This window comes from Sinocyclocheilus anshuiensis, unplaced genomic scaffold, assembly GCF_001515605.1.
Source record: "Sinocyclocheilus anshuiensis isolate Anshui unplaced genomic scaffold, SAMN03320099.WGS_v1.1 scaffold140, whole genome shotgun sequence".
NCBI lineage: Eukaryota > Metazoa > Chordata > Actinopteri > Cypriniformes > Cyprinidae > Sinocyclocheilus > Sinocyclocheilus anshuiensis.
The window spans coordinates 2,266,690-2,279,384 of NW_015554147.1; the positions used below are offsets into that span (position 1 = coordinate 2,266,690).

The 12,695-nt window shown below is 36.1% G+C and overlaps 1 protein-coding gene across 1 annotated transcript; it reads right to left on the reverse strand.

Moving 5' to 3' along the window:
- Positions 1–511: 511 nt before the first annotated feature.
- On the reverse strand, positions 512–12,360 carry LOC107670592 (phospholipase D3-like). Its single transcript, XM_016463232.1, has 12 exons — positions 12,195–12,360; positions 9,895–9,962; positions 9,666–9,716; positions 6,592–6,761; positions 6,229–6,409; positions 6,028–6,145; positions 4,669–4,796; positions 3,730–3,927; positions 3,376–3,515; positions 2,228–2,390; positions 1,655–1,754; positions 512–1,543 (listed from the first exon to the last, which is right to left on the reverse strand). Exons 2-12 carry the CDS (start codon positions 9,919–9,921, stop codon positions 1,356–1,358), a joined length of 1,464 nt encoding a protein of 487 aa, XP_016318718.1. The 5' UTR covers positions 9,922–9,962; positions 12,195–12,360; the 3' UTR covers positions 512–1,355.
- Positions 12,361–12,695: the final 335 nt, after the last annotated feature.

The window sequence follows — 12,695 nt, forward strand, 5'->3', positions numbered from 1 at the left end:
TAAAGCTATTTCTAACATGCCTGCAGGTGTCAGACTTGTGGTTTACATACTGCCCTCTGGTGTCAAGTTGTGCTGAACAAAAGAAGATTGTTAATCTTGAATTAACTGTATATATATTTTTTAGCATTTGTAACATACTGACCATAAAAATACGCAAAATGAAGTATACATGCTGTATTTAGTTTACTGAAAAACAATTTTAGAGTGAAAATCAACAAGTGTCTATTGGCCAGGCATTCATTTCAGCGGCTGTGTGTTGAAAGGGTGTGTACTTATGATTTGACTTGTTTTCATGGCATGTGTTACAGTTGTTCTCCCTCCTAAACCATCTGAAATAACCTGAAATAGCCTTTATAAATGCATTGCATGAAGGAAGTCCAGGAGCATCAATAATTATTTTCAGAATCACATACAAATTCGATGCTACTACAAGAATGTTGCAACACTAATCAAATTACAAAACAGTCATTTGAACAACGTAAAATGACTAGAAAACAGTTGCATTATATCAAGTGTTTATTTGTAACAGTTTACACTTTCATAAAACACGCAGCTCCCAATGAGAGACGTTAAATGTAAAATTAACTAAATTTTGGAAAAAAAAAAACCCTCCCTTAAATTTTTTAAGGTTCACAGCCAATAAAGTGTACGTATTTTCAAAATCAAAAAGGTTATAAAAGCTTCAAACGGACTCACATCCCTCACTATTCCCCTTTATGATTATATCTGGTAATGACGCTGTGACATTTTCACTTCCAGATTTTTAGACATCATAAAAAAACCCACATGTCCTGAAGTAAAAACTCATGTGTGGTGTGAGTGAATTAAACAGTCAAGTAGTGGTGACACCACAACAAATGCATTCAGACATGCAAGAATGCCTTCAGAGACGTTCATGACAATAGACTGGTTATTAATCCAATAATCCTGCTTCTTTGATGAATCAGATCTGATTTTTAAATGCAGCAATTGAAATCACTTTAGAAAGCGAAAGCAGCTATGAACAATACATTGAATCAATGCTAATATGATTTTTCCTGAGAAACTATGTTCAAAATAATCAATTAACAGGAAAGTGTTTCTGTTAAGAGGTATTTCATTGCATTGTCATTTAAAAGACATTTTGTGCAAAATATATGCAACTGGTCAGAGGTGAAAGTGACATCATTATTAGTTTTTATGAGTGCAAAAGTAGCTCATGATAAGATGGACAGGCAAGCTGGTATTTTAGAACCCAGAAATGGAGCAGAACTCTATACTGAAAACTATCCTCCAGCAAATGCCATTTAACAGTGTTTTGCACTCTCCAGCGCCCCCTGCAGTGTGAAGGCCACAGCACCGGCACAAAGCCTGGTCTAGCAAATGTCTTTGCGGTTGGTTATGTGGTTGACGTCAGTGCTGTACGGAGAGTCCCAGTCTCTCTCAAACACTGCCTGCAGCTGCTCCTGGACTGTGGGGGTTGTGGACTGAGCTGAAGTCTGGTTCACCACTAATGCAGATCCAGCTGTGTTCACAAAGTAGTCCCCTGACCAGTTAGACGTGCCTGGAAAGTATGGAGGCAGGAAATAAGTATAGCAACAAGATAATGAGACATCATTCAGGACATTAGAAGACAAACCGTAAAGGGTTTAGATGTTTAAGCAGTGAGCCGTACCTATATAAGCAACCTTATCTGTGACCATGTACTTGTTATGGTTGACTCTGGCAAAGGGAATGTGTTTCTGTCGAGGGTCGGAAGGCACAGTAAAAATTCTCTGTGAGGGGAAAAATGATTTGTATCAGACATTGTTTCATATAAATTAATGCTTTATTTGGAAAGGGCACATTTAATTGATCAAAATGACAGTAAGGATTCCCACATTGTTAGAAATGCCTATTCTAATTGTTATAAAATTCTATTCTAATTCTATTGCTTGCAATTCATCAAAAAAATCCTCAGTTTTCAACACTGATAATAATGTTTCTCCAGCAGCAGATCAGCATATCAGACTGATTTCTGAAGAATCATGTGACACTGAAGACTGGAGTAATGATGCTGAAAATCCAGCTTTGCATCACAGGAATAAATTACATTTTAAAACATATTCAAACAGTTACTGTAAATTGTAATACAATTTCACAATATTACTGTTTATACAGTGTTTTTGATCAAATAAATGCAGCCTTCCTAAGTGTTCAGACAGAACATTTCACACAACAGATATAACACAAATGTGACGGCACTCACCACTTGAATGTCCAGCTTGCTCTTGCCCTGTAAGGAAGCTAGCGAACGGAGGAAAGGGAACATGATGGGGTTGGTATTGTCCCAACAACTGATCAGCAGACGCACACGAACTTTACGCTCATAAGCCACGCGCCGCAGCTGGGTATCGATATCCGCCCAGTACCTGCAGGAGATCAGGGAGAGCCATGATGGGCATTACAGAGGTGTACTTTGAAGGTTAAAAATGTGCAACTCCATGCAGACTGAGACAATTTTGCTCCTGTGAACTTCTAAATGAACTATATGGTCCTTTATTGCTTCACTTGGACTGGGAGGGCCAAAATGCAAAAAAACGCAAAATTACCAAACTTCAACTAAATGAAAACAGAAAATATAAAAATAAAATCAAATTCAAAATATTAACAATATTAATGAATATTAACTATAATTATGGAAGCCCGTTTCCGCCACTGAATAAAAAATAAAAAAGGTAATTGCGACTTTTTATCTCACCATTCTGACTTTTTTTCTCAGAATTGCGTGATATTAACTTCGCAATTGTGAGTTAAAAAGTCATAATTGTGAGATATATACTCGCAATTCTGAGAAATAAAGTCAGAATTGCGTGATATAAACTAGCAATTGCGAGACAAAGTCGCAATTGCGAGTTATAAAGTCAGAATTGTGAGATATAAACTCGCAATTCTGAGAACATATCAGTCTTTTTCTCCCCTTCAAAATTGGACTTTAACTCACAATTGCGAGTTTTTATCTCGCAATTGTGACTATATATCTCGCAATTCTGACTTTATAACTCGCAATTGTGAGTAGTGTTGTCAAAAGAGCCGGTATTTCGGTACCAACACAATTCTGACTTTTTATCTCGCAATTCTGACTTTATATCTTGCAATTCTGACTTTATATCTCGCAATTCTGACTTTATATCTCACAATTCTGACTTTATAACTCACAATTCTGTAAAAAAAAGTCAGAATTGTGAGATAAAAAGTCTCAATAACCTTTTTTTGAGCTTCCTCATGATATGCCAGTTAAAATAAATGGTTCAAAAAGCCTACGATAAGCAGATTTCATAATGAAGACAGGTGGCTTTAGGCTGGTTGGTTATGAAACATATGCGTGAAGAAGGAGGTAGGGAATATACCACAGACCTTTTGTGGCTGGAGTACTCCATAGTGGGGAGATAGTTCATCACAGCGATGTAGACGAACTGCTGGGCATCAGCAATCACGCTGAGGATAGACTGCAGGTCTGGAGTCCGGCCCTCGGCACACAGTGAAGGAGGAGAGCTCTGTGAGAGAGAGAGGAAAACTTCCTCAATAATGCCAAACAAAACTGCAATCAGCTCAGCAAACACCACCAGAACGAGGAACAACACAAGCCACAAAAATTCCAAAGGCATTGACAGGAATACACAGTGTCACATTCAGTGCATTAGCTTTGTCTTGGCTTTATTCCCTTTCAAGATTGAGCTCAGTTTATCCAGTGTGCTGGATCTCTCTTACTGATAGATAGGCGCTGGCATCGGTCCCATTGAGTGACAGCTGCATGGGTGTGTCCTTGTTGTACAGGGTGGAGTAGTTTTTGGGCCAGTGTGCAGGAACGGTCTTGGTCTGATTTAGGTACCAATACGCCTCGAAGATCTTCCCAAGATCCTTAGCAAGACAGCTGCAGTCATACACAACCGCACCCAACTCCTTCACCTGAGCAGAATATATGAATATATGGAATATATAGAGTATATGGAGTATTGGTGCTATTTCTGGGTGGCTGAAAGTCTGAGTACTTAAAGTATTAGCAGCACATCTCTCCTCCCGTGTTAAAATGTTTATATTCATTACCATTCATAGGTTTGGGGTAAGTAAGACTTTTATTGTTTTTTATGCTCACCAAAGCTGCATTTATTTTATTTTTAAAAATACAGTAAAAACAGTAATATTGTGAAATATTATTACAATTTGAAATAACCATTTTGTATTTGAATATATTTTAAAATTTTTAAAATTTCTGTGAATTACTCCAGTGTCACATGATCTTCAGAAATCATTCTAATATGCTGATTTGCTGCTCAAGAAACATTTATTATTTATTATCATAAACAGTTGAGCTGCTTAATATTTTTTATGAAAATCATGATTTCAGGATTTTTGATGAACAGAAAGTTCAAAAGAACAGCATTTATTTGAAATAGAATGTTTTTTTTTTGTTACATTACATCTTTACTGACTTTTTTGATCAATTTAAAGCATTTTTGCTGAATATAAGTTTTAAAAAGTTTTCTTTACAAAAAATATACCTTGAACGGTAGCGTAATTATTTCTACTATATGAGGCATGTACGAGTAGGTGAGGAAGCAAAAAAATCCCAAATACTGATATCAAACCATGTGGCAATTAAAGTTAGTAATCCTTGAAAAAAAAAAAAAGACAAAAAATATGGCTCACCTGTGTTAGTGACCTCCAGTCCATATTGGCGCTTCCTATGTAAATGTGCTTCTTATCCACGATCCAGAATTTAGTATGCAGCACACCTGACGTCAGCTCTCGCATATTCACCATCCGTACATCAGCTCCTGCAGGAAGTAAGGCATTATTAAGTTGGCTTGAAAAAATCGGAATCCTACTGGAATCCTATTTAAACGTCTTCTTCTTCTTCTGAGACCAAATTTGAAAATGTATCTCCTCCTAGACTTTTAAAGCTACAACCACCAAACTCGGGTCAGACCTTCAGACTGGTCTGACTCTGGGAAGCTAAAACCAGCCTAAGCTGATTGACTGCTTTGGCTGGTCTCCCAAGCTGGTTTTAAAGTGGTTTTGGCCACTTTTTTAGCAGGCCAGGCTGGTCTTACCTGGTTTTTAGCTGTTTTTTTTAACCGAATCAACTGGTTTTAGCTGGATTAGCATAGAAACATGCTAACGACATGCTAGTAACTTTCTAATCATGCTAGAAACATGCTAACAAAATGCTAGTAACTTGCTAATAATGTTAACAACATGCTAATAAAATGCTAATCATGCTAACAAAATGCTCGTAACATCCTAATCATGTTAAAAACATGCTAGTAACTTGCTAATCATGCTAGAATAATGCTAGCAATATGCTAGTAACTTGTTAATTATGCTAATAACATGCTAGTAACAGGCTAATCATGGTAGTAACTGGCTAATAATGCTAACAACATGCTAGTAACATGCTAATCATGCTAACAACATGCTAATCATGTTAGAAACATGCTAGTACTAGTAACATGCTAATCATGCAAACAACATGCTAGTAATATGCTAATCATGTTATAAAACATGCTAACCACGTTAGAAACATGCTAGTAACATGATAATCATGCTAGCAACATGCTAATTGTGCTATCAAATGCTAATCATGCTAGAAATGCTAATCATGCTAGAAACATGCTAGTAACTTGCTAATCATGCTAGCAACATGGTAACCATGTTAGAAACATGTTAGTAACATGCTAATAATGATAGCAACATGCTAGTAACATGTTAATTGTGCTAACAACATGCTAGAAACATTTTAATCATGCTAGCAACACGCTAGTAACATGATAAAAACATGTTAACAACATGCTAGTCATGCTGTAAAGTTGCTTTGCAATGATTTGTATCTTGAATTGAATTGAATAGAATAGTCATGCTAGAAACAGCCTAGCAACCACCCCAGGTACCCTAGCAATATGTTTTATACCTATCTGTTTTTCTGACAGACTGTATTGCCTTGAAAACATTCAAACTTTAAACTTTTTTTGCTTGGCTGTTAAATATGTCAAAGTCAAGTTGACTTACCAGAATCAGTCAGAAACTTAATGTCATCCATAGGTTTTTTCTCTGATGGTTTATCAACTGCAATTCGGACCGACACTTTCCCCGAGAGCTGTCCTAATTCCTGCAGAATCTGCTCACCCTACAATGAACAGATCACTTGGGTAAGACATCACGAGCACAGCCTATTATTCAGTGAGAAGTCAGTAAACTTCACATCCAAACCTGATTAGCTGTGGCCTCGTGTGTGTGCGTGTCGTCATTGGTAAGAGTCCAGTAGAAGGAGGCGATGTCCAGACTGGTCTGAGCACCAGATATAAGGTTGAGCCAGGCTTCATATACGGACTGATGAGTGGTTGAGGAGTTAAACACCAGTCCCTCAGGAATACTCTCCACTAAAACAATCCTGTAAATGACACACATGGGCAACAAAGCCATAAATGCAGACTTAATTGAAAGTGCAGCTGTGAAACAGTGTCCTGTGGTTAACCTCATTTACCAGTGGACCACTGAAACACTCAAAAACACAAAGAAATGTGTGACAGAATGATAAGTGACCCAAATAAAGTCCCATAGGTGGGTGTCTACCTGCAGGGATCAGTACAGGTTTCTCTGATTAGAAGGTGCTCCTGCTGTCCAGATGATTTTGAGGAGGAGGACGAGGAAGACGTTGCCATGGGAACAAGCAGGGTTTGGAGTGACAGGAGTATCAACAGTATTGTGGTTAAACAGGTGAGGATGATCAGACACCTGTAATACTAAACACACAGATGGATACGTTCAATAAGGTACAGTTACTGGTCATTAACAAAACAAACAACAACAGTCATCATTCATATGATGACCATTATCCAGCTCATTACACAGATTCTTATAAAATAATTGAACATGTAAAATGATTTGAACAAATGATTTTAATCACGGCAGAAGAAAAATGACATGGAGTGAAAAATGAGGTACAATGTAACTGACAGTAGTTACACAAAATATATTGGTACCAAATCTGTTACTGGCTGATATTAAACATTACTTTTGATTTATCAGTATCGATACTGGACATACATCAGCTGATACTGGATATTTAAGTGTCCTAAGATTTTTTAAACGAGTCACACATTGGCTGGTAATTTCGGTAACTTTTTAATGAAATCATATAAAACTAATTTTTCTACAGTACTAACAATACAATTATGTAAATCTTTTGCGATTTTAGGTCATTTAGATATTTTTTATGTGTACATTTCTCTAGTTCACCATCATTGCTATAAGCAAATACACAAACTTTTAGAACTACACTACAGTAAAAATCTCCTTTAAGTTTATTTCTATTTCTATAATTTATATAAGTTGAAACAAAGAAAATATGAGAATGTATCATGGATTTGAATGCTAGCCTTCTGGTGAAAAAATCTAAATAACATGACTTCATATCAGGTCAAAATCATGTTATGATGCTATGCATCCACTCGCTGTGCAAGAATTCTAGATTTTAAGCTTAGAAAATATACATTTGGATATTTGTTCAGACTTTATACAACTATTATATGTATTATATATTTTTGTTAATATTTTAAAAGTGCCATTATTGAAGTCTCTGTAAGAGAGTGTGTGCAAATAATTTGCACTCCGAATGTTTTGCAGTCTCACTTCTTTATTTCTGTGTGTGTTTGTTCATTATTGTGGCTGATATATACATTTCATTCAACACATATTAGAAAAAAAATCTGATAAATTTTGACTACAAACAGCCAATGTGTGACTATTTATAACCACTTAGACTCAAATCAAATGAAGTCCATTTAGTAAAAAAAAAAAACATTTTGAACTAATTCAGGAAAAAAATGCTTAAAAAGCTTATTAGGGTTAATTATGCATGCTCATTTCTTATTTTTACATGCAGATTACCTTTGGTGTCATCTAATGCTTACTTAATGTTGATCTTAAAAAATGTAAAATTCACTCTTTAGCAATTTTCTCACACTGTACATTATAACGTTGTGAGGCCTAAATTTATTTAAAAACAAATGACTGAGTTTTTTTTTTTAGCATTTTAACACCAGTCATCGATTAGTTCAGAGTAGGGCTGCACGATATTGGAAAAAACTCACATTGCGATATTTTTTTTTCTGCGATATGAAAAAAATAAATAAATCACCAGATGACTTGAATAGCTCTATTTGAAAAAAAATGATAGGGGTGATTTTGTAGGCGAGTAAATCAGCATAGAAAATAACAAACAAATTACAAGCATAGATAAATATAATAGAACAAAGATATAAATTAAATAAACAGTGCTTTATATTTTTCTGGTAAGTCTAACAGTATTCACTATTCAGGTACAGAAATTGAATAATCAAATGTAAAATAACGCTGCATAGTCTTCACTGTATAAATTAAATCTAATAAATCTGTGTTAAAGCTACGAAAGTGATTTTTCTGTTTTTTGTTGTTTGATTAACATTCATGACACAGAAAGCAACAGGAACATTAAACTGCTGTGAACCAATATACTGTTACACATAATTTTTCTTTCTCACTTGTTTACCTTGACCTAAGCCATAAGCATCTGTGTTTACAAGGATACTTGCAGAGACATGCATTTTGACATAATTTCGCACTTAAGTGTCATTTCAGGCACAAATAGACGAAGTGAATGGAATTCGGTGTTCATGTGCATCTATGTTCATAATTAAACTCTACTTCTATAGTTTAAAATCGCTTGAATGTTTAAACCGACAGGACCTAAACACATGCAAATGATGAACCTTCATTGTATGATGGTTAACCTTTGCAGTTAATCCAAGAATCACCTGCGTTTGGAACCCTGGTTCAAAAAACACATTATTTTCCACATACTGTACATTATTGTTTCTGCTCTATGCCCCGCCTTTCTGAAACGCGTCGATTTTAACAAAGCTCATCAGTCTGAAAAGCGAGGTGTGCTCTGATTGGCCAGCTATCCATGTCTGCATTTGTGATCGGAGAAATTACAAACAACAAGCGCAACTCTACACGGCTCAAAACCATAGACTGTATAAAAACATGGATGTAGTGTCCGTGACGTCACTCGTAGGTTTCAGAAGAGCATTTTTAAAGCCTAAAGTGAGCGGAGCCGACTGCCGCCATCTTGGCAGTGTGTCACCGCGCGTCACTCCCAGATAATCAAAAATGGGCAAAAAGGCGGGACGCCCACTTTAGGCTTCAAAAGCACTTTTTGTACCAGGCTGTAAACATATTTTTTTCTGCTGTAAAGTTGGGCATTTTAACATGGGGAGTCGCACGGATCAGCTCCAGGCATGACGAAGCGGATATCGTCCTCTTTTGGAAGACCAAACAAAGTAGTTTCACTTTCACAACGAAACACACAGCGCATTCACGACATGGCGGCGGCGGCAACAATACTACAGCGAGAATAAAAGTTACGCCTTCTTTCTTTGCGTGAACATTTGGGTGGCGTTATGCAAATCTTCCCACATAGTGAGGTAGATATGTGGGGGCGTGTTAGAACGAGCCGTTTTAGGTAGGCGTGGCTGACTCTTAACTTTTATAAAGAATATCTCTTTGGATTTGAGACTTTAGTCTTTGCAACTTTACAGATCTTCTTTATGCACCAAGAGCTTGTAACACTTAATTTAAATTGCATCATATGACCCCTTTAATACCTTTTGTGAGCCAAGATGTGTTTCTCCTCTGCTTAGCTCCACATCAACCATCTTGATCAAGACATGAAAACAAAAATAATTGTAGTTAATCAAACATAGCATCTTAAGCGTGCACATAAATTTATAAATTAAAACCACTAGATAACTCTTAAACAATAAGTGAATTTAAGGAGAATATAAGAATCACAATCAATTCTTAATCATTTAAATTAAGATTAAATTAACCTACCTTTTCATATGGTATATCTGACTTCATTGTGTCGAGGTTCACCAGTGCATTAGGAGGAAATAAAAATCCTAAAAAATGAAATATGAGTCAGTCTGGCTCTGGGGAATCAGTGTTCGTGTAAGCATGTAGACTGGATGGTGAGCGTTTGTGTACGTGTTTGTGCCATTCTTTGTTCTGTCTCCCGTGTCCAGCACTTCTATAGAAAAAGGCTTTTTGCCAGCTCATTATACCGAAAGAGCCAGACGTCAGCATTAGTGGCTATAGACTGAACAGCCAGGAGGCTGACACATGTCTCAGTCTTGATGAGCTTGGCAAATCTTTCACATGCAGTGGGCACTCTGGGATATCATCTGATTTAAAAGTGGAAGTGTTTTTGAAGACGCGAGGAAAGTGAAGAAATGTGGATGCTGTGCAGGTTATGAGAGTCATGAGCAAAGTGTCATGTGACTGAGCTTCCTGATAGTAACGTGATCTAGTTATGGAACCTTGTTGACAGGAGGACAAGCAGGAAAAAAATACTGTTACTGTACAGATCAATGTGTGAATGGCTTAATTAATACATTTTCATAGTCCATTAAAATGGTTTACCCCATAAAGCCTATGAATTTCAAAGGCCTTTAAATTACCAGCATGATCAAAACTTTGCTGAAAAACCTGTTGCACACCATCTACTACATGCCTTCTGTCCTCTGCTTCATAGTTTATACTTTTTTAGCAAGTAAAAGGTCTTTTAGTATAATTATTTATTTGTAACCCTGGACCACAAAACCAGTCTTAAGTCGCTGGGGTATATTTGTAGCAATAACCAAAAATACATTGTATGGGTCAAAATTATAGATTTTTCTTTTATGCCAAAAATCATTAGGATATTAAGTAAAGATCATGTTCCATAAATATATTTAGTAAATTTCCTACCGTAAATATATAAAAACTTAATTTTTTATTAGTGATACGCATTGCTAAGAACTTAATTTGGACAACTTTAAAGGCGATTTTCTCAATATTTAGATTTTTTTGCACCCTCAGATTCCAGATTTTCAAATAGTTGTATCTCGGCCAAATATTGTCCTATTGTCCTAACAAACCATACATCAATGGAAAGCTTATTTATTCAGCTTTCAGATGATGTACAAATCTCAATTTTGAAAAATTTACCCTTATGACTGGTTTTGTGATGGAAAGCTTATGTATTCAGCTTTTCAGCATTTCGAAAAATTGACACTTAAGACTGGTTTTGTGGTCCAGGGTCACATTTGTCCATCTCTCAATCATCAATGTATTGCATTGCATTACGTTTTGCATCCACAATAAAAACCACAGATGTTTGATCATAAAACTAAGCATTTAAAATCATCTTAATAAGACATATTATTGGGGGATATAGAGTGACAACTGATATGCATTTTATGTAAGTAGTCTGAAATTCTGTTATAAAGATCTCAATGAATTACATTAAATGCTATCAGAATTTCATCGTACTTATAGGCCATATTAATAACAAGGGCACCAAATTGAGCTCCATAATATTCTTACTATATCACACTATATGAGACATAAAAGCCCAGCGGCCTAATATGAAACTCAAAAAAAAGAAAAAAGAAAAAGAAGCAGCAAAGTCTGACACTTTTAATTGTTTGCAAGTTGCTGTTGATAAAAGCGCCTGCTTATTCAAAAGGCCATATGTTATAACATAACATATAATATAATATAACATAACATATGTTATGACATAACTGTGGGTAAATGAGAATATGGTCTCTTGTGCAAAATGAGTCCTCACATGAGTCTAATCATGTGCACTAAGAAGTCCTGAAGATACTTCTATCATAAAAAAAAAAATCCATAGTATCTATGCAACCTTAAAAGGATAATTTGCCCTACAAAGGAAGCAAGTCAACCCGGTTTGGAACAGCACGAGGATGAGTAACTGATGACAAAACATTTCTGGGTGAAATATCCTTTTAACTAAGAGTTGTGAATGCCATCTCAAAAATTATAAATGTCGACTGGCATACTGTATAACCTGCCTAATAAACGGTATCTCTAACCCAAGTGAGCTGGTTACCAAGATAGCGTCTTTGGGACGTGCCTATGATACCCCAAAAAGTCGTCTAGATAGGCAGCTCACTAGTGTTTGACACACAGCCATGGTCTATTTTTGCTTCCGTAAGTGTAAATAGTAACACATTTGTAGTTGTCACATACTCAATGCGCACACACAACCTTTGCCAAAACACAGCTTTTTAAAAGTTCAAGGAAATGTTAAGAAAAGGTAACTTTATATGAAATAAAAGACATACCTGTGATCTAACAGCTCACAAAGCAAACTATCCCGTTTGAGACACAGCGGTAAATCAGCTGTCAATGAGCTCTATTTACAGACGAAGACAAGTGCTCTCTGTTAACAATAACGAGGTGAAATCGGCGTAAACAGTGAGTACACTTCTCTGTTTGCACTGCAGTACACTGTTAGTGCACTGTAAGAGTCACGTGATCACGTTTTAAGCAACCTATGGGTGAACGCCATGAGAGTGACGTAGCCTGTAAACATTCACTTCAGTTTTATCAAGGTTATGTTGATGAAAACGCTTTTCTTAGAGGGACCAGAAACAATAGGTTATCGGTTAATTCTTATTTCACGTGTTATTATCAGATTATTTTCCACTGCTCTCCGGTCATGCTTAGTTCTGCTGTTTATTTATTTATTTATTTATTTATTTATGTAGGCTATGTACCACATGATTTTATTAAAGGGATAGTTCACCCAAAAATGAAAATTTGATGTTTAACTGCTTACCCCC

Bases quoted from the DNA above. Each gene is read 5' to 3' on its own strand.
- LOC107670592 (XM_016463232.1), bottom strand. From the start codon at position 9,921: ATGAAGTCAGATATACCATATGAAAAG. The intron at 3,928-4,668 runs GTGAGCCATATT...TATTCTGCTCAG, and splicing joins ACTGGAGGTCACTAACACAG to GTGAAGGAGTTGGGTGCGGT. The intron at 3,516-3,729 runs GTAAGAGAGATC...TCTCTCTCACAG, and splicing joins ATGCCAGCGCCTATCTATCA to AGCTCTCCTCCTTCACTGTG.